The sequence below is a fragment of the Rattus rattus genome, chromosome 4 (genome assembly GCF_011064425.1).
Source record: "Rattus rattus isolate New Zealand chromosome 4, Rrattus_CSIRO_v1, whole genome shotgun sequence".
NCBI classification, from domain to species: Eukaryota; Metazoa; Chordata; class Mammalia; order Rodentia; family Muridae; genus Rattus; species Rattus rattus.
The window spans coordinates 152,717,469-152,739,904 of NC_046157.1; the positions used below are offsets into that span (position 1 = coordinate 152,717,469).

Below are 22,436 nucleotides of genomic sequence, written 5' to 3' on the forward strand. Positions count from 1 at the left end.
CTTTCTTGCTTGGAGGCCTGTTCTCTGTGACAGGGTCTCATGGGGCACAGGCTGACCTAGAGTTTGCTATGAAGTGGATGACCTTGAACTCCTGAGCCTCTTGCCTCCACCTCCTGACTGCTGGCAGTACATTTGTGCACCCTTATGCCCAGCTCTCAGTCCCGCTGCCTCTACCTCCGGAGTGCGGGATTACAGTACTGCTCCCTGGTACCTGTGTGCACTGCACATTTTGCATATTCATTCTGCAGTCAACAGACAGCTGAGTGGCTTCTACTCTTTGGTTACTGTAAGCAATGTTGCTACAAATACGGGTGTGGAACCGCCTCTACCAGGCCCTTCTCTGAGTTCTTGGGAGCACATACGCAAAAATCACATGGTTTTTCTGTATTCAATTTCTGAGGATCTTCCATACTGTGTTTCATAAGTGGCTTCGCTATTTTACATGCTGCCCACACCGCACCATAGTCCTAAGCCCTTCATATGCTCACTGATGCTTCCCATTTTCTGCTTTGATAAGACACCTGTGCTACGCCATCAAATAATGACTTTGACTAATGACCGATGATGCTGGACACTCTCTTATGAGTCTACCAGTCCTTTCTATACAGTATTTGGAGAAATAGCTACTTGAGCCCTTTGCTTTTCTTCAGGGAATACAAACCAAGGAATAGACTAACATTCCATCTAAATGCAACTGCAGACTTGGCGACATTTTGAGTGTCAGTTTTGAGTTTATATTTTGGATCTCTTATGGCCTCTTAGACTATGATGGTGTAGTTCACCTATGATACCCTTCCAGTGGTGACCCTTGCTTATTTCCTGCCCATTGTAATTGGGTCACAACAATAGCACACTATAGCCTCAGACCACAGCGAGGCATCATGGTATAACCAGAGTTTATCAAGAACCGTTTCTACAAAGCCACACAAGTTGACTGACATCTCTGGAGGACCGACCCTGGGATGATTCCACAACAAAGGTAGTTCTTGGGTCAGCAAGCACCAGCCACAAACTTTATATCCCTCAGAAACCAATTATTACAGATTAGCATGAATACAGCATAAGCTCACCCAATGTTTCCCATATTTACATGTATGTGTGTAAGCCTTGGTAAAGCCTTGTGGGCCCCCTTAAAGAAGGGGCTTAAAGAAGCCGCTTCACAATTATAAAACTGAAACTCAGAGCAGCTGTGGTTAGAGGCCTTTTTTTTTTTTTTTTTTTTTGGGAAGGCACCTGGGATTCCCAGAGCCTGACATTCCGAGTGTGCACTTCCCTCACGTGACTTCGTTGTACTGTTGACCAATGAGATCAACAGTAAATGGAGCTATGGAACGAAGGATGACCAACATAGTAAACATAATGTTACTGGGCATAATCTGGAATATAACAGTCATAACTTAGTTATAACTTTGTGTTACGGTTTTAATTCCTCAATCTCCAATGTGTTCAAACACATGGTAATTATTCCCCATCTTTTTAGATGGAGTAACTGGGTTAGGGATGATGGATGAATATCAATGGTAAATTATTTGTCTACAAGGTACAAAGCCCTGCTTTGATCACCAGTGCTGAAATAAAAATGAGGTAACTATAACAGGGCCCTTCTGAGTAGGCCCCCCAGACCTTAGCACAACTGACTCCATAATGGAAGCACCATTCAGGCCATAAAACTCAGCACGTAGATAGCACCAGCAGCCAAAATGAAAACAAAGGCCCAATCTATCAGAGTCTATAGTCCTGAGAAAGTCTCTACGTGTACTAACCTTGCTTTCTGGCTTCTGTAGTTCTGCTTCTGAATAACTGTTCTTGTTAACTGAAGTGTGTCAACCCAGAACATTGTTTTTGAGCTTAAATGCCCATGCTGAGAAAGGCTTGGTGCTAATAATGACTTTCTATTGTCTAAGCAGTCTTTCCCATAACAGTAACAGATGAAGTAATCTAGCCAAAGTCATCCAACTATTAACAATAAAATTATAGCCAGGGAGATAGAAGATTCTCCAATTCTGAATATTTTAACTACTGTAGGTGTCTAGACGATAGAGCTATGCTAAATCCAGTAAAACACAATCCCACACAGCCTCTGTAAACCATTTTCCAAAATACAGACCCTAGGAACACATACAGATGGGGCAGCATACATGCAAAAATCCACAAAATGAGAAGCAGCTCTTTTAGGCTGTCTTCATATCATAAAGCTCCTGGGGGTTAGAATTGTGGCATTACCCATGTTTTCATAATTAAATCCCAATGATGCTAAAACCCAGAGACACTCTGATACCTGCACATTATTTTTTTTTTTTTTTTTTTTCCCCGGAACTGGGGACCTGAACAGGGCCTTAAGCTTCCTAGGCAAGCGCCTACCACTGAGCTAAATCCTCAGCATACCTGCACATTATAAGTGTGTGTCGAACCACCAGTCCAAGTTCCTGGCATGTGCAATGGATCCATATGCTGTTATAAATACATCGAAAAGGTTTGCAGAAGGAAACTACACAGGAGTTTGTGCATGATGCATGTCCCAACCTGTTAAGCAAAAGCTTTAAAGTGTGCTACAACGTGTACAGCCTTAAACACCTCATTTCCCACATACTAGAACCTTCGAGAAATAGAAGTGGCCTGGTCTCTCCAAGTAAAAGAGGTCTTGACTTTATCTGACTTTGAGGAGTGCGGTCACTTAACAAGGTAGAGAAAAAAAATGCCAGGAAGAGGCTGGCATAGCTGGCATTGCTGGGTGCCATGCCCTGCACCTTGTTTTTCTGTCAATCATAGGTGGTAGCTGTTCTCCGACTTTCATTCTATTCCACTCTACCTAGTTGACGATGCCCACAGTTTAATAAGGAAACAAAATATGAAGGTTGGCCTTCTCCCTCCTTGGACATCACCCATCTTGGAAACCAAACATACATGAAAGTTTAGAATCCAAACCATCTCTCAAGGCTCTGTGTTTGAGATTGGTTTACATTTTCACTGTTCGCGGGAACACCCACTGTGTTTGAGACATGTTCCTCTTCTAAGCTAGAAACCCTTAGTTCTGTTTAATCAAGAAGAGGCTTTTATGTTAAACTAAAGGATTATCATGAAGAGTAGAGTGATGCCTTAATAGTGGTGCCTGATACTCCAGCATGAGGACCTGAGTTCAAATCCCCAGCATGTATGTATAAAGCCAGGGTTGACTGAAAGTACATCTTTAATTACAGTGTTTGGGGGCCAGAAGGGCATAAATGGGAGGCTTGCTGGGCCTTCCTGTGTACCAACCTTGATCCAGGTTCAGTGAGAGGCCCTCCAGATTCACAAGAATCCTGAAGCTATATCGGGGGATTCAGGCTGACAGTAAAGGTAAGAACCTAATCATTTTTAAAATAAACACTGACAATTCTTTAAATATTTCTTGCTGAAACACTGAGGACACAGCCATCAGTCCTTGCTTGGTATGTTTTAGTCTGGACTGACAGGATGGCACACATCTACTTTGAGACAAAGAGTCTGGAGGTGCTAATTCCAGAAGGCATCAGTGGTTGACTTTGGAAACAATCCAAGAAAAGCGTAGCCTGAGGGAATTCCAGGCAGACCGAAAGACATGGTTCTTTAGAGTGTGACCCAATTCCCAAGCGAACAGGTCCTCTTCTAACTTTACGAACAGATAGTTCGTAAACAGATTCCTGAGAACTGTGGACTGTCCTATATAATGAATGTGTGTATATGTCTGTGCTGTGTAACTAATCCAACCTGTGAACCCTTTAAGAAACTTGAAGTTGGTGAGTCCTCAGTTTCTATAAAATGTAAATATCTTTAACTGCACAGGCAATAACGCAGGCCACTCTTCTCCACACAGCACCCTGCATTCCATCCAGCATAATACTATTGGGATGAACCTTATCACCCCTGGGCCACCGGATGAGTGAAGAATGCACGGAATTTGATGTAACACGCTTGATGACAAGTCTCTAATGACAGACAGCAGATGGGTGCTCCATCCAACCCTGTGCAGCTGAACACCAACAAAAACTACTCTGCACATTCATTTCTCAAAAATAAATCAAGAGATTCGAGTTTGCTTTTTTTTTTTTCCTGAGTAAAACCAGGTTCTAGGCCATGACCATACAAGGCTGCTTAGCAAAGAGTCATTTGTATCCACAACTGTTACAACCAATAGAAAGAAACAGTCGGCAGGTATAGGCAGGTTATGGGTTCTGTCAATGGACAGGTACGATGTCAAGACTGAGCTAGGAAGTGGCAGAGAGTGGTGCAACACCACAAACCCAGCGGCCTGAGGACTTTCCACCATCCTTGTACTCATACTTGCCAACAGACGAGTGTAGTCTCCACATCTGTGTGGAGGGTGTGAAAGGGCCTTCTGATCACCAACGCAAGCCTTTGAGTAGTTGTCACACACACACACACACACACACACACACACACACACACACACACACACACACACACACAGGACAGCAACTCTTATAAAAGAAAGCATTTAACTGGCGGGGAGCACAGCAGCTTGTAGGCATGGTGCTGAGTACAGGGGTACATCATGGGGAACGCCTTTATTCTGTCTGCAGAAGCTTTCATCATGGCTCAATAACTAGCCCTTCAAGAAAATCAAGAAAAATCTTAAATGCCACGATGTTTTTACTCTGAGTGCAACACATGGCTAGGCATGTGGATCTACCAATGTAACATAGGAGGAAGTACCCAGCATTAGACTGGCCATGTGTTGGGTCATCATGGGGGAGTATCTTCGTACTGGTTTCATTTCACTCAGGCAATCCCAGGACCCATTACTTGATAGTGTAGCAGGCCTCCCACCCAAATTTCATTATTTGATTCCTTTCAGGGTCTTGTTCTGCCCTTACTGCATGACGTATGTGTTGTAACTAGACCTGTTAAATACTCATATTTCAAGAAGTGTTTTCTGGGAGAAGGCTACAGATGTTGTTAGGCCCCTTTTGCTGAAAATGATCACTCTTTCCATCTCTCCATAGAAAGTATTTCTCACCTCTCTCCCTTGCCAAACACTCCAAATAGCCACTTTAAAATTCAGCAATCTAACCTAATTTTAGCAAGGTATAGTTTCAGAACACTCCGTAAAGTCATTGGCACATAAAAATCAATCTTAGCAGTTGGCAGTAAAGCTGGCGTTTAATTATCCATCTTTCAAGGGTGTTAGAAATATCTCAGTTTTCCATAGTTAACATCAAAAAAAAAAAAAAAAAAAAAAAGGAGTTCTTTCTCTGCCTGGTTGGGTTACTTTTGCTCAAAATCCTAAATTTACTTCTATATCCATGACTCTAGAATAGGACATAAATCTTAAGTTGTCAAATGTATTTGGGAGCACTCGTGTTACAAACATTTGCTACAAGCACAGCAATTACTACAGAGTCAGTGTGTTATGATCTCTCAGTTCTTATTAGTAAAATACAAGTATTTTCATGAGCTATATTTCATTATTTAATATATATATATTAATAATTTTTTTTCATGAGTAGCTCAGAAACTGTAAAACTTGTTCACTGGGTAAAACATCTTTTACTAAGCCAGAGGATGTGAACACACACACACACACACACACACACACACACACACAGAGTAAACAAATAAGTAAATAAGGTAAATAAGTTCAGGAAAAATGAAATTTAAACACTGGGGCATTTTTAAGTCTTAAAGTAACTTCAGTCAGATTTAGTACGATCTTTAAAAGACCAGAGTTCTGACCTGGAACCTATGGCATATGAGGTTGTGCTACTGTGTAAGTTTTATTTGTCTGATGCCTGCTAATCTAATTGCGCCATAATTTGTTCTCTCTCATGATTTAAAAATCATTTCTGATATCAGTGTACAGATAGGTTTTGATCCCAGACCTAAAGGGACATCTTGCAATTGATATCATAAATATCTTTTGCAAATGTCCGTGCCAGGCAACAGGATTGGAGTTTTCCTATTGAGCCCATGATGCTTTAAGACATCTCACTTTATTATTATGCTCATTTGGACTTCAATGGGGCTGGGCTGGCTGACATGTGGCCACGCAGTACATATGTATCGCCTGAATTTTCTTCCAAATTGGTTGTAGCAAAGATCAAGTTCAAACTCAGCCTCTGACCTACAGGTGTGGTCATCCGGTTACCCAGCAAAACACAAAGCAAACACCGCAACTCTGGAGCCTCAAGTCAGCAACCGCTATACATCTATGTATAACCCTCCCCGATATAACTTCTACCATGGGAAATGGTGGAACTGTAAGGAAGGACTCTGTTTAGTACTTGACTCAATCAGGATCGTCACACTGCTCATATCCCACACCTACAAAATGAGAACTCTCGAGTTGGTTTTTTTTTTTTTTAATGTTAGCCAGATCTTCTGAAATTTTACTTTCATTCACACCCAGATGGTTGCACTTTTTCTCAGGATCCAGACTTCTAGAGATATGGAAGGATTGTTCTCAGGGAGAAAACAAACCCAACCCCGGACGCACCCATGCCAACCTCCTGCCAGGCCCCAAGACATTATCTTGCTAGAATTCAGTTTATTACTTGGCTCGGCTGTCCCTCTTTATTTCTGAAAGGCACTCCTCAGCGTCGAATCTGCAGCAGCTGTGAAGACCCCGACCACAGCTTTCTGTTACATTATTCATAGATACCCACAGTTCAGGGTGATTGATCCTCCCGTCTCCACCTTAGCCCTAGGATCACAGGCGTGCCATGCCCAGCTTCGCCAATAGCATCCCTAAGCCCGGCAGCCACTGGAATTTACTTTGGCTGCTGGGCTACTGTCCAAGCTATTCCATCAGTGGGTGCTTTTCCTCCATATAGGAGAAGACTCCGTTTATTCTTATTGATAGCATTGTTTGCAATACAAGAGATGGAACCCAGGACTACACACACACACACACACACACACACACACACACACACACACAAGGACATGCACACACGTGCGCACATACACCTTACAAATATACTAACTACAGGTGGGATTTGCGTATGTGATGAGTACGCCTGCTATGGCACGTATGTGAAAGCCAGAGATCAACCTTGGGTGTTGGTCCTCACCTTCTACCTTGTCTGAAGTAAGGTTTCCCTGCTGCTTTGCTAAGCTAGCTGGCCTATGAGTCTCTTTGTCTCCACCTCTTTAAAAGAGCTGGGATTAGAGATGCTCACGGTACATGTCGGACTCCTCATACGGGTTCTTCTGGGTTAACATGTCCTTAATAAGCACACATCCTCTTTGTATTCTATTCCCCTCTTGGACACAGAGCCGACACTCTCAAACATGCATTCTTTTCTAAAACACCAAAGGATCAGCTCACCTCTCAGGGGTCAGCCCAAAGCCTTTCTTTCCCATCTCTTCCCTGAATACCTGTGATGATTAAACATGAACTTCCCACTTCAGAGGTGTTTCCCACCCCTGTACTAGTCTACCTTAGCAATGCCTATGAGTGATTCCTCCTCAACATGAGCTTCTGGTAACGAACAATCTTACACTTGCGGGCTCGTCCTAGCAACCATAGCTGTTGAGAAGAGAAGGTGAACAAAAATTCCCTGACTTGTGCTAAGCACAGTCACTCTCCAGTTAGCATTTCCCCTGGACGAGTGAGCAACTGAGTATGTTGATACATATTGGTTCTTTTTTTTTCTATTTTCTGATTAGGGTTTTTCTGGAGTTCAATGGAAAGCCAGACTTCTTTGTATGTTGTATTTTATTCAAAATTATTCAAGAGAAAGACACCAGAAATAGGAGTCAGAGGTTCAAAATTATTAGGAATTTGAATTGAGGGAAAAACATGAATCATTTGAGACCCTTTTCCTATTTCTCAATAAGGCTTATTTTATTTGATCATTCTCTCTTTAACGGTATATTTTTTTAATTGTGTCTGGGGGGGTCATGTGAGGAGCGGATAGTACGTGTATGCGAGTGCCTTTCTGCAGAGGCTGGAGGTGGAAAGTCGGGGGGACTGACATGGAGTCACAAGCGGTTGTGAGGTACTCACTCTAAGTGCTGGGAACTGAACGACTCCTCTACACGATCTGAGCCCTGTCTCCAGCCACCAGTTTAATTTTTTTTCTTATTTGGTTATTTCTAATGTGAATTTTAAAATTTGTTCAAGAGACCATGCGTAAAATTGGCTAAACTCACCACTCTATACAGTGATGTCCACTTAAATGTTTATTAAGACATTCCAGGGATGGGAAAGTGGTGCAGGAGAGCACTCTTGTAGCAGGGAAGGACCCTGGGTTCCATCTTCGGACAAAGAAACAAAAAAGAATTAACCTCATTTCTACTTGGCGCGCATCAAAAAAATGCATGCCCTGACAGAAATGCTTCCACTGCAAACGAAAGGTATGAAGAGGTGGGGAGTGTCACGTCCTTCCCACCAAAGTCCAGCAGCAACAGAGTTCAAGCTATAGCCCCGTAAGATGTCTGAGACTGCACCTGTCCATTCACTCTATCTTCTATAAGGACTTTTCAAAATGGAAGACATTGAATGTATCCTTATGGTTTGTTTTTAGAGACAGGGTCTCCCTCTGCATCCCAGGCTCACCCGGAACTCACCTTTACTCCAGGCTGTCCTGGAACATGTGACAGTCTTCCCAGTCTCAGTCTTTCAATTGCTTGGATTAGAGGCATGAGGCACCATGCCTGGCTGCGCTCCTAAGGCACTGAAAGCGTGGGTTTCTAAAGCCAGGGTTTACACACGCTCTATTTCAGCTGAGGACGTGACTGCACAGTAAAGAAACTGAACAAGTGACTCGGGCCTACCATCCCCATAACTAAGGGGGCAGGGGCTGTTGGATCAAATGTCCAAGGTGTGCACAGGCAATTTAGTGAGATGTTTCTCAAAAAAATCAAACAAAAAGAAGGCTGGGGGGCTGGAGAGATGGCTCAACGGTTAAAGAGCACTGACTGCTCTTCCAGAGATCCTCAGTTCAGTTCCCAGCAACCACAACCATCTGTAATGGGATCAGACGCCCTCCTCTGCTGTGTGTGAAGATGGCTACAGTGTACTCATATACATAAAATAAATAATTTTAAAATGGAGGAGGAGGAGGAGGCTGGGAATATATCTCAGGGGTGAGGCACTTGCTCACCATGTGCAAAGCCCTAATCCCTAGCACGGGAAGAAAGGTAGGGAAAGGGGGAAGGCGGAGGGACAGAAGGATGGAGAGGAAGAAAATAGAGCCCTGTCTGAAACATCACTCTTTTAAACTGTGATGTTCTTACAACACCTCTCCACACCACCCCATTTCTGCAACCTATCACAGTTCATCTATTTCTATTTATTCCTAAGCTTTCTTCCTTCCTTCTCTTTTTCAAGACGAGGTTTCTCTGTGCAGCTCTGGCTGTCCTGGAACTTGCTCTGTAGACCAGGTTATCCTCAAACTCAAAGAGATCTGCCTGCCTCTTCCTCCAGTACTGGGACTAAAGGTGTGTACCCATAGCACCTGGCTCTCAACGAAGTTTCTTATGAGCTATTGTAAAGTGTTTTCCCATCTCCCTTCACGGTAACCCTACCTGACTCTTTTGGAATGTGTTCCTGGTGCCAGGCACTGTACTAACAGAAACGGATAATCTCACCCAATGCTCAGGCAACTGTGAGTAGAGTGAACAAGGAACCTGAGAGCTGGGGTTACACATGGAGCAGGACTACCTACCTCACAGCAACTCCCTCTCTACCACACGGGGTCCACACCTTCCTTTAGAAGTGAACAGGCAGGAGTGTCACGAAGGCCCAGGCAAGAAGTCCCAAGCGTCACTTCCACAGGGAACATACAGCCATGTGCAAACATTCAGAAATGCTCCTTTGACAGCACGCTTTGTCATCAGATGGGACTCTGACACTTTAATAACACACGCATTTTAGTCGCCTCTCACAGCTTCTCTGCAAAGTAAAATTTGCTATCCTGATCGTGGAGGAAATGAGGAAGGGGCAATGGTTGGGGAGGCTAAACAGCAAACATGAAACCTGAAGCAGGGCAATTCAGTAACAATAATCTGAATCTGTGACTTGATCCGTGTATATGATTAAGGACATGGAATAATGACACACATTTGAAGATGCTGTGATGTGTGCATGTGTACATGCTTGTGTGTATGTACACACATGCTTAAATGTGTACATGTGTGTCTATGTGTGTTTGTGGGTATGTATGTACATGAATTTGTGCATGTATGTGTTTGTGTGTGCATGTGTGTGCATGTGTACATGCTTGTGTGTATGTACACACATACTTAAATGTGTACATGTGTGCTTATGTGTGTTTGTGTATGTATGTACATGAATTTGTACGTGTATGTATTTGTGTGTGCATGTGTCTGTGTGTGCATGTGTACATGCTTTTGTGTATATACACACATTTGTATATGTGTGCTTGCCTGTATGTGTGTGCATGTGTATATGCATGTGTCTGTGTGTGTGCTTGTGTATATGTATGTGTGCTTGTGTGCATGCATGCTTGTGTGTGATTGTGAGCCTGTGTACCATAGCTCATGTGTGGAGATCAGAGGACACCTTGGGTTTTGCTCCCCACCTGTCACTTTGCTGTTTTCCTGCTGTGCACCCAGCTAGTTGGCCTGTAAGCTTCTGGGATTGTGCTGTGTCCACCTCTCATGTCTCCTCTGTGAGCACAGGGAGTACAGGTGGCAGGCACTGGCTATGCACTGGCTTTTCATGTGTGTTCTGAGAATGGAAACCCACGTCTTCACCCTTGCATGGCCAACTGAGCCGTCTGCCTGACTCAGCAGCTCCTTTTTTTCACTTTTTCACACAATGATTTATTTTTGTTTTGTTCTTGCATTGGGGTCTCCCTATGTAACTCAACTGGCAATCCTCCTGCCTCATTCTCCCCAGTGCTGAGATTATGGACATGCAGCACCACACAGTCTTAATCTTGTAGGCATGTTCAGTCTTCTGAACACAAAGGCCAATCCCAGCAGGTCTGACAACCACCTCTGTGATTCAGGGTCATTCCTAATAGATGAGAAAGAGCATGCCTCGTTACCGCAGGTCACCAAGAAGGAAAGAGGAATAACTCTCCTTCTCTCAGCTCTCTTGAGCATCTCAAATGCAAGGTAAGAGTCCTGCAAGTCTGGCCAAGAGACCAAAAGGGTAGATAACAGAAAGTGTGTGTTCACATGCACACACCTGTACATGCGCATATACACATATGCATACATATGAGTGTGCATATGTATCTTATGGGGCCTCTTCTGCTTACCTCTCAACTGCAGACATGCCCAGGCCTAAGACAGGGAAAAGCACAGGGAAAAAAAAAAACAGCATTTTTCTAAAAATATAACATTACTTTAAACTCGTTCCTATGTAGTTTAAAATGTATTGTTTACATATAAGAGAAAGGGAAGTGTATAAAAGAATACACAATTTTAAAAATAAATATTCTAAAATGGATCCAGAAGCCATTATGTTAAACAAAATAAGCCAAACTCAGGAAGACAAGCGCTGCAATGCTTTTTCTCATATTTAAAATTATTCGTGTATTTAGATGTGAATGCTTGTAGGTCTTAAGGGGAGGCGGGGGATCATAAGAGGGGAAGAAGAGATCTTTGAGGAAGTGGAGTAGAGAAGGTAGTGGAATTCACACAGAGGGAAAACATGGCCGGGTGAGGGGAGCTGAGGAACAAAGGAAGCTGGCGGTGGAGCCCAGGAAAAGAAGCACTGAGGATATGGAATTTCCGACATTCGGAGATGCTGTGATCATACTTAGCTGCACCACGTGCTAGCCTAACAAGCTAACAAGATGATAAATTTTAAGAAAATGTAAGGTCTTTAGCTCAAAACACTGAAAAATAAACCTTTTTTTAAAAAACCACATCAAACATCTGGACCCAACTATCAGCAACAAGCACCTTCATGTTTAACCTTTCAGAACTTTCCAGTTTCAACCTAATTCTATTTGTCTCCTCTTATTTTATTCTATTTTATGAGACTAGGTCTTACTATGTAGCTCTGGCTGGCGTAGAACTCACAGAGGTCTGTCTGCCTCCGCCTCCTGAGTGCTGGGACGAGGGGTGTGCAACATCACACCTTGCGACCTCTTTATTTTACACACGTAGAGTATCCAAACACACAAATTATGCCAATTGTAGGCAACAAGTCAAACAAGGGAAGGCTGGTGAAACCCTGGCATCCCACACCCAAGGCTCACCAAAGAGACTTGATGTAGCAATCCTTCAGCAGAGAACTGAAACCAAATGCAATCTGAAACCAAATGCCAGGAGATGGAAATTGCTTCTGATACCAGAATCCAGTCAGAACCAGCTCAAGAAAAGGTCAAGAAGTAGCTAAGCCAGGTGGAGGAATGGCCCCAACCCTTCAGGCCAAGAAGGAAATAGCCACAAAAGCCAATGCTGTTCCCCTGCAAGTACCACAGCAGCATCCTCACATACACCACCTACCTGTCTCCGAAACATCAGAATGTCTCTTATATGTGACAGCAAGACCAAGCTCTCATTGTCGGGACACACAACAGTAGACTCCTCTTCTGTGTGAATGACCCAAGTCTTGGCAGAACTCAGTGACCTCCATACCAAGACCATCAGCTCCATGAGGCTACAGAGTTTCTAGCTTATCTGAGTCAGTCTCTGAAGCCTCACTCTGGGACGGCTTCTGTCGACATCGGTTACTTACTGCACAAGAGTCTACATTCAGAAGGACAAGGCACTAGGTTTAATCCTCTGCCATCACTGTGTTCAAATTCTCCAAATGCTTCGAAAAAGAAACCTTGTGGTTTTGGTGAGTGTTGAGTACCATAAATTAGGTATCATAACTTGGTCTGCCATAGAGTTGATACCCAGTGTATTTATCCATGCAAATGAGTGAATGAGCAAAAGTTGCCATAGAATGGGGTAAGGGGCTAAGGTGATGGTGGCTTAGTGGGTAAAGTGTTTGTGACACAAGCATGAGGACCTGAGTTCAGATCCCCAGAATCCATGTAAATGCTAAAAGTACCACAGCATGAGCCAGCAACCCCAAGGAGCACTGGTCAGCCAGTCTAGACAAATTGGCAAGCTACAGATTCAATGAGAGACCATCTCAAAAAAGGAGTTAGAAGGCCATACAGGAAAATACGTGTTGTCCACCTCTAACATCCACGTCGGCACACAGGGGTACACATACAACATGTGCACACATGCAGTGTAAAACAAATACAGCTCAAGAAACTACAACCTATAGCCAGAGTCTGCCCCCCCCACCTCAGCCAGCCTATTATTGAATACAACATTCTATTGGCTGCCTTGATTCGAAAAAGTTGAGCGATAGAGACTTTAGGGTCTGCCAAACCTAAATATTACCAACTAGCCTTTCCAGAGAAAGCGTGTTATCCTAGAATACTGCCTTACTTCACTGCCTCTCAGATATTCCTATAGAAAAACAAAAGGAAAAGCTGATAGCCTCGTGCAACCTGGCCTAGCTTTAAGGAACTAGTTACACACAGTCTCTGATTTGGGGCTTTATAAGCTCGTGTAGTTTTATTATCTTGATTCTAGCTATGCATCGTTAGATCCCAAAGAAACTCCAGATAAATAGTTAGCTGAGGTGCCTATTGAAATATCAAAGCAGATGCTAGTTGTCAGGGTCTCCCAGTATCACAAATACCTGTTTCAAAGTCCTAGCTGCTCGCTGCACTTACCACCACCACCCAGCCTAAACCTCTCCAGCCTAAACCTCTCCAGCTTCACTTCCTTCCCTCCCCCTCCCTCTCCCTCTCCCCCTCCCTCCCTCCTCCATTGCTTCTGATTCCTATAATACCCAGCTATCTCAGTCATATGCTCTCTCGTTCCTTCTCTCTTCTCATCCTCTCTCTGTCCTCCCCAATCCTTCCCTCCTCTCATGGCCTTGTTCAGTCTGCTGGCCATGTCTAATGTACTTCCTTCTCTCTCTGCTCTGGATCCTTCCAGACAGCTCTGGCTGAGTTCTCCTTCCTATCTACAATAAAAACTGTCTCATCAAGCATGCCTAGGAGCGGTCATGACCTTAGTGTCACTCATGCATGTGTTTTAATATAAACATTTTCTTCCAAATCTAAACAATGTGCCAAGATGACTCATGGTCATTCCTTCTGTAACAGTTGGTTCTCAACCTGGAGTTGCAAGCCCTGTGGGGGTGGGGGTGGGGTGTCAAACGACCCTTTCATAGGGGTCACATATGTCGCCTGTCAGATACCTTTCAATAGCAGATCGTTACATTACAATTCGTTAACAGTAGCAAATTGACAGTTATGGTGTAGTGACAAAAACAATCTCATGGTTGGGGGTCACCACAACATGAAGAACTTTATTAAAGGGTCACAGCATTGGGAAGGTTGAGAGCCTCTACAAGGATAAGCACACAAAGCAAATAGGCGTCTCAGTTTCCAACTCAGTTTTCGATCCTCCTTCATACACTCAGTTTGGAAGTCTCCCACAGCCTTTAAGAGACTGAACTTTGACACAAACCAATCATTTCCACTACAGCAAACCCTGCGTGAGAAGATCCAGCAAGGGCAGTAATGTGTAGACCTCTCTATGCCCTTCTTCTTGCCTGGATGTACTTTAACTCCATGCCTGATTACGCTGAATAACTAACGAATGACCATCCTCTCCCCAGGCGGTTCTTAGCAGCTATTTAAAGAGAGCAATTTTGGGAGCTGGCTCTACCTGTCAGGAAGCTTCCAGACTGGTGACTTCGTGGCAGTTTTTTTTTTTTTTTTTTTTGCAGGCCAGCTTCCTACAGCATTCCATTCACAACAGGAACCATCTACAGCATTGATCGCGCAGTGTTAGAATTCTAACTGACAGCAGCTTTGACTGTGTGTGTGTGTGTGTGTGTGTGTGTGTTAAAGGAGCCGTTTCTGCTGTTATACTAGCTCATAATGTCGTAATTTCATGAGCCCCTAAAGAACAAGCACTGACCACCCAAAGTCGCAAAAACACACCCACACCGCGCCAACTGTTTCTGTCCGGTTCTGCTGGTAAAACCCCATGCACAAATCTACAAGCAGGCGGAAATACTTAACACAAAAGGGACAGAGAAGTGATGGGGACTAAGAAGTAGCCACCATCACGGTCAAGGGTGTGTTAGTGTTAATGACGTGTGGGACAACTTGATCCCAAAGGTCATTCTCCCTACTCCTCCCAAGCCCCCCACCCCACACAAACTGCTGGCCAACAGCCCAGACCAAGCCACAGGGAAGAAAGAAACTCAGTACTCCAATGGATTCTATTCTCCTCAAACTGGGATTTTAAATTGCCAAAATATCACCAGACTTATTTCAGTGTATCTAAGTCTCAGACCATAATTGCTATACCAAGAAGGGGAGGGTGGGGGGAGAGCCTGCAATTCTGAGAATGCTTCCTCCACCTGCACAAACAGGGGCAAGTTCTTTCATAATTGGATTTGGGAGGAGGGTCCCCTCCCGCTGCTTCAAAGGAATGCCAGCCTGACAGAGAAATGGCTTCACAATTCGGTCAGCAAGCTCCCTCTTGTATTTCAGATCACAAGCACGAGTTGGGCGTGGTGACACACACACTTGGAATTCCAGCACTTAAGAGGCAGAGGTAAGATCAGTGCAGAAAGAAGCCAGCCGTGTGGTCTATACACCAAGCTCCATAGTGAAACCTTGTCCCAAGAAAAGTTGAAAAGGAGTTTCAAACCCAGAAACCTCTGAGTTGGTTCATATAAACCTATCTTACTCCGTACCATGCCAAACACGATGAACTGAGTTTACAGGAGAACTGGTCATATTTCCCAGGGGGCCTTCTTGTGGGTTTCTTTAACGGGGATGATTCCCTGTGATGCTCTCTCTTTAGGTGGCTTTAAGAGTTAGAGCAACTTTTTACAAGGACTTTTTTTTTTTTTTTTTTTTACTAAAGTTGTCCCCAAAGACTCTCAACCCTCTCTCTAGCTGAACCCATGTTATTATAAGGAAAAATAAAGCAACAATGACCACAAATCCTCCTTCTTCTTGAAAGATATTCAACAGCAAGTTCCTACTGATAATTTTTCTTCTTTAAATACAGAGGGGGTGGGGTGGGGTTTTCTTAAACACAAAAGGTTTAGCATTGCTTTCCAAGATCAAGATTTCTAACCACAGGCAAAATGAAGGCACGGATGCTTCAAAATTCAAACATCGTGATCAAGGTGCAAACAGGGCCTAACCACCTGGAGTGCACATCGCACATGAGATCAAGCCTGGAGTGGAATGGACCACTTTCTGGAAGAGTCAGAAGCAGATAGGATCTAGGAACGAGGAAGGAATCACTGGCTATCAGGAGCCAGGGCTGAGCTTACGAGCAATAGAACCAGATCCTTTTTTGCTCTGAATGCGGAGCAGAAGAGATGAAATGCTGCTGAGCACAGACGAGGGTGGAGTTCCTTAAAGCACTTGTGTGCACGCTCGTTCATGGTCCCGGGGCATCTGAATAACGACGAGTACGCCAAAGATTTGTCTGTTCACTATGCCATTGATACTTACTGCATTAGAAAACAAAACAGAAAGGAATAAACCTCAGGTATTCACTAATTCAACTGACGATAATAAAGAAAAGGGTGAGGGTAGGAGACAGAACGTTAGTGAAGTGAGGCATCACATTAAAAGAGTTTGGCATGGGCTGGAGAGATGGCTCAGTGGTTAAGAGCACTGACTGCTCTTCCAGAGGTCCTGAGTTCAAATCCCAGCGACCACATGGTGACTCACAACCATCTGTAATGGGATCTGATGTCCTCTTCTGGTGTGTCTGAAGACAGCTAAAGTGTAGTGTGTGTGTGTGTGTGTGTGTGTGTGTGTGTGTGTGTGTGTGTAGGAAAGAATTTGGCAAATTCCTCTAATCTGCCCAAGAGAAGACAGCTGAATTTGTTGGCCTATTAATATTTCAGAACACTTGGACTCAAGAAAACGTCACTACAGTCATTGAGAGAATGCAGGTTAAAAGGGCACCATAGGACCTTAGCATCCTTATGAACATGTGTTTGATCTTGTGGACCTCTAATAAACCCTTTGGGACCCTTCCAGGCTTCCAGGCCACAAATGAACACCTGTCGTTAGGAACAGTTGCTATCCCACTAAACAAATGGACAAACCCAGACAGAGGGAGGTCAAGCAGCGACAGGTAAAGGTGACCACCTGATTTGGAGGTTGCAAGGGTGGCATGAGATCATGGAGGGGAGGAGCTGGCAGTGCTAGTAACTATTTCCTCACAAGGGACAGCAAGGCACACACACAGGAGGGCAGGGACCGGAGGGAAAGCAGGAGAAACTTCCCAGATTTCTGAAGGTCATTTGACCCGGGAGGAGAAAAACAAACTCCCACCGTGTGCTGTTTAGAACTCAGGGTCCTTCCCTCAAATCCTGCCGGTTCCTACAGAAGTAAGCAGCTTTGGGCCCCATTGAAACTTGGGGGGCCCTTATTCCACCTCCACTAGGCAAATGAGCTGTCTTCCTGGGTACACTGTCGTCACCTTGTTCCTTGGGAAACCTGAGCAAGCCAAGAGAGCTGCTCCATTATTTACAGGCTCCTTTTTGCACCACCCTACATTAACCAGGAGCCCTCCACAAACAGAACTGGGCACGCTGAGAACCTCCCCGACATTCTCTGGGCTCTCTGTCCCGGTGCCTCAGCAATGAACTACTGTTCAACTCAACCTTCGGTCTAAAGTCACCCGGAGCTTCTCTCTGCTGTGCGTCCAGAGAGCGCCTTCCAGAGGTCACTTCTCTGAGGATTTGGGAAGTGTGCGCACCCAGTCCCTGTCCCCGCAGAAAGCCAGCGCGAGAGAAACCTCAAGTAATGCTTCCACCCAGAGCTGGATCTCCACTTCTGAGTGTAGCGGGTCTCCGGACTTTCATCTTGATAGGAACCCCACCCCACCCCACACATCCCAGCCCATTCTCCACCATCAAAGGGTTCATTAAGTGTAGAACGGATAAGGTCACTTTACCTGTTAAAATTCGAGCGAAACAAAAACCAAAACTCTAGTTTTTGAAGAACTGCTGCCTGGTATCTCTCCCGCCTCTCCAGTCACAACCAGGGGTTTCGTTTCTCCCCTTCACAGTAGCTAACCGCTCCAAATGTTGCGCTCTCCCCTGACCTCCCGGAGCTCAAATGTCACCTCCTCAAAAGGGCCACGGAACTAAAAGTTGCCTCTCGGGTGGGTTGCTTGAGGCTTGGGAGTTCTCCTCACTCTGGGAAGTTATTTTTATTTCACCATTCCATCACCGTCTCCTTCCCTAGGCATCCTCTCCTACGAGTGTTAAGCAACTGGTCCCCCGCGACATCCCCAGCGCTTGGCTCGGACCAAGTGATCAGGGAAAAGAGACTGAAATGAATGAAGCGCGGTGCCCGGCGTCCGTGGGACTCGCAAGGGGAAGACCCGCACTGTCCGGAGCAGCCGAGCCACCCGCGCGTTTGACTCGGCGGTACCCGGAGCCAGACTCGGCGCGTACCCCCTCCCCGGCCGCGTGTCCGGCCCTGGAGCCGCAGGTGTCACCTGGAACGTGACCGCCCCGGCTCCACCGCAATGCTCAGCCCTACTCACCATGGTGGCCGCAGCCGCCCGGGTCCCGACAGCAGCGATCGCCCGGGATGCGAGGGCCAGAAGAGACTGTAGCAGCCCGGGCGGCTGACAGGTGAGGCGCCAGCCTCAGACCATGGCTACTTCCCACAATGCCCTTGAACTGAAAGTTTGCAGACTCCTCCCCGCACCGGGCCGCTCCTCCCCTCCGCTCCTCCCACACACCTTCCTCCTGGCTTCCTCCCGCTGCCTCCTCTGCCTCTCCAAAGGCCTCCCCCTCCAGCTCCCCCTTTTACCCTTTCTCACTCCCTCCTCCTCTCCTGGTACCTCCTTTGCTCTCCAGCACCGCGGGACCCCGCAGCTCGCCCCGCCCCTCCTCACCGCTAGCCCCGCCCAGGGCGGTGCTTGCACCTGCGCGCGCACCTTCTGCGCTGGCGGCGCGGAGTACCCCGGCTTCCCGCTTGATCAAGGGTCTGCTATCCTTGTTCTGCTGCCACATTCACCAATAGGACCGGCCGCGGTGCGACTGACAAGAGATGTTTTCCTTTACACCTGAGAAAACTGTAAAAAGCAGTCTGGCCCTACACCTCGGGGAGAGAGGGTTCTCAGAGCTAGAAGTGAGGTGGAAAATGTTTTCATGCACACTCCCTTGAGTTTTGTTTTGCTTTTTACCAAAATTGCAGTTCAAGAATATGCATAGCCTTCTCCGCCTAAAGTTTTCTAGTATGTTATGGTACTGAAACTTGGGCTATTTTGTCTGGTTGACCAGTTGGTTTTGTTCCCCTTGATTTTTAGGCCTAGACTGTTTGTGTTGTTTAAATTAAAATATAATTAAACCCTTTAGTTCCCCCCACGTATAGCCACCCACACCGCCCCCGCACATTTTCTTTTGAAACCATGGCTTTTTTCTTTAGGTGTGTATGTGTGTGTGTTACTGCTCGGTCTTTTAGTGTTGCTCTTATTGGCTAAACATGAGAGAATTTTAATTGCTGTTGTAAAGAATCTCCAAGTCTCTGAGGTTTTTTGTTTTGTTTTGTTTTTTAAGATTTGTTATTTCGGGGTTGGGGATTTAGCTCAGTGGTAGAGCGCTTGCCTAGCAAGCGCAAGGCCCTGGGTTCGGTCCCCAGCTCCAAAAAAAAAAAAAAGATGTTATTTCATGTATGTGAGTACACTGTCTCTGTCTTTAGACACACCAGAAGAGGACATCGGATGCCCATTACAGATGGTTGTGAGCCACCATGTAGTTGCTGGGAATTGAACTCAGGGCCTCTGGAAGAACAGTCAGTGCTCTCAACCTGTTGAACCCATCTCTCCAGCCCAGGTCTCTTGAGTTCTAAACAGAGGGGGTTTTTTTAGCACAGATTAATTTGGGGAGAATGGACTGGTTTTGCCATATACATGAAGAGAAACAATGACCCTTAAAAGGTTAACCTTTGTCTAAATGGCTCTTAGACCCACGAGTCAACGGAAGTCCTCTCCAGGATCCATTCTGAACCTTCTGCTGAATATAGGCACCCCTCCCCCACCCCATCTAGGGACAGGAAAGCAAAGAGAGCTCCAGCTGGGCTTCCGAGTTTCTCCCACAAATGTTTATATTGTTTTCCCCACACCCAGGCTTTATGGAGGAGTCCGGTGATGGCTTAGGGGGCGCGGGTTGTCTTTTTGCTGGTGCTCCCAGTCCCCCACCGAACAATAGGTGATATTCAAATTGCGAAGAAGCACAGGAAGTGCTTAGGAGACCCCAACTGGTGGGCTAACAGGGAACAAATTAGCTACTGTAAACTACCCGGAAGCCTGGTAGACTGCCCCCTGGTGAGGTGATAAGCCGTCCAAACAGAAGCCAGAGCACTGAAGGAAAAGACAAGTGCTGGACAGACCCCAAAGGCAGCCTCAGTGGCTGAAGCGCAGTGTCCGGGAGATCTGAGGGATAGGGAGGAACGTGCCTCCAGTCGCAGGTTCCCACAAATCCCGCTACCTCCAGGTTCCCAGTTGCTATGTTCTCTAACGATCCTTTTAAGCTGGTGTTGTGACATCTTCAGGGACATAGAAGAGGACTATTTGACCAGAAGTAAAATAAACCCCAGGCTGTGGGGTAGTTTTGCCTGCTGTAAAACAGAACACCAGAAAGCTTCCTTTCTAAATTCGTGTTCTGGCCGGGCCTCCCTGCCTTTGGCTTCACCTAGCTGCAGTTGTCTCATGCCTTCTTCCATCATGGCTAGATCTATCACTCGCCTTGCTGAATCATCTGCAAGGCATTCAAAGTCTTCTGTTTTGAAGGTTTTTATCTACAGTGGGAAAGAGGTGGGATTTCTAAAGAGCACTAAAGCTAAAGAAATCTCAGTGAGTTAAGACAGAAGTCAAATACTGAACCAGGAAAGTTCCCTGAGTATGTGGCCCATGTTGTAGAGGGCGAGGTTAGACATTAACTTAAAAGTGAGTAGCCTTCTTTGCCTTCCCTCTGACCCTGCTGAGATGGGCAGGGGACACTGTGCTGGGCTTCTGATGTCTAAAGGGTTTCTCTCTAGATTCTCACGGCTTACCCAGTCATGCTAAGAAGGGCTACGGTGGGCTGAGCATTTTACATAGGTTATCAGATCAGCCATCAAAATGAGAAATGTGCCCACTGTACTGTTCAGATGAATGCCTGAGGCTCTAGGTGGCAAAGCCAGAACAGGCTCAGCTAGTAAGGGACAAAGCCATCAAGATCAAGTCTGAGTCCTGAGCCTGCATGATAACTTACAGATTCAACCGGACTTTTCTACACCGTCTTTTTTCCTTCTCTCCCTCTCTCCCTCCTTTCTTTCAGTACTACTGATTGAACCCAGGACCTCACATATGCTAGGCAAGAGCTCATATATTGAACTAAATCCTTAGCCCTCTTCTTACTACTTTGAGAAAGGATCTCACTAAGTGTCCTGGTTAGCGTACACAAGCTAGGGTCGTTTGGGTAGAGGAATCTCTTTTTTTTTGTTCTGTAAATTAGCCCATTTATTGCAGACCAGGCAAGTCTCAGAAGGTAGGCTTCTACTGGTCCTTCAGTTCCTTCAGTCTTCTGATGGCAGACTTCACTGTGACTGCAGAAGTGGTATTGTAGGTCCAGGCCCCGCCGGCCACTGTTTTCATGCAGGAACCACAATGCCAGATGCCAACGGCTCGTCTCTTCATCTTAGTCTTGCCACAGAAGGAGCAAGTGTACTTGGCGTGCTGGCTGATTTCAATCTTCTTCACCATTTTCCGGAGGGAGGCACCATAGCGGGTCCCGTATTTTCCGACGATCCCGACCTTCTTGGTGCGTTTAGCCATGTCGCCGGAACCGAAGCCCAAGCCCGAAGAGCGGGTAGAGGAATCTCAAATGATGAGAGTAAATGCCTCATTAAACTGACAAGTCTGTGGGATGTTTTCTTGATTGATGAGTAATGGTCCATTGTAGAGGGCCGCAATAACATTCGCCACCACTAGATGGCGCTGGCTTCCACTGCGCCCCACGTGGAAGGCCAGGTCAGTCAAGATGGCGTTAGCCTTTACCGCGCAAGCCGGCTCCCCTATGGGGAGATTAACTGTGTGCGCATGTGCAAGAGTGCCTTCATGCCAGGTCTTTGCCCATTTCCAGGGCGTACCTGATGAGGTCATGAGTAAGCAACCAATCAGGTGTGGGTGCACACACGGGGGATAAATAGGGTGCGCCTGGCGGCGCAAGCGGGGCTTCCACCATGAGAGAGGAATAGACAGGAATAAAGTCACTCATAGTAAGAATTTCTATGTCTCGCGTGCTTCTTGCCGGCGGAAAGTCGCGCGTGGGACATTTGGTGCCGAAACCCGGAACAAAAACATCGCCGGTGCCACGGGAAGCCTCCATTTCGTGGAACAAATTCAGAAGCTATGAGTGGGGTAAGACTCTGAGAGACCATGGCTAGCCTTGATCCGCTCCAACTCAG

General features: G+C 45.7%; 2 protein-coding genes across 3 annotated transcripts in view; both read right to left on the minus strand.

The window, feature by feature from the left end:
- Positions 1-18,733, minus strand: part of Ap1s3 (adaptor related protein complex 1 subunit sigma 3) — a 59,381-nt gene extending 40,648 nt beyond the window's left edge. Inside the window, exon 1 of one of the 2 annotated variants that reach the window (XM_032901444.1) lies at positions 18,526-18,725. In XM_032901444.1, coding sequence (XP_032757335.1) covers positions 18,526-18,528 — 3 coding nt within the window. In that variant the 5' untranslated portion in view covers positions 18,529-18,725. Of the gene's footprint in view, positions 1-18,525 lie in introns of both variants that reach the window. The other variant, XM_032901443.1, reaches the window with a different exon arrangement.
- A 2,728-nt stretch (positions 18,734-21,461) lies between these two features.
- LOC116898240 (60S ribosomal protein L37a) lies at positions 21,462-21,838 on the minus strand. Its single transcript, XM_032899591.1, has one exon. It carries the CDS (start codon positions 21,802-21,804, stop codon positions 21,526-21,528), a length of 279 nt encoding a protein of 92 aa, XP_032755482.1. The 5' UTR covers positions 21,805-21,838; the 3' UTR covers positions 21,462-21,525.
- Between the last annotated feature and the right edge of the window lie 598 nt (positions 21,839-22,436).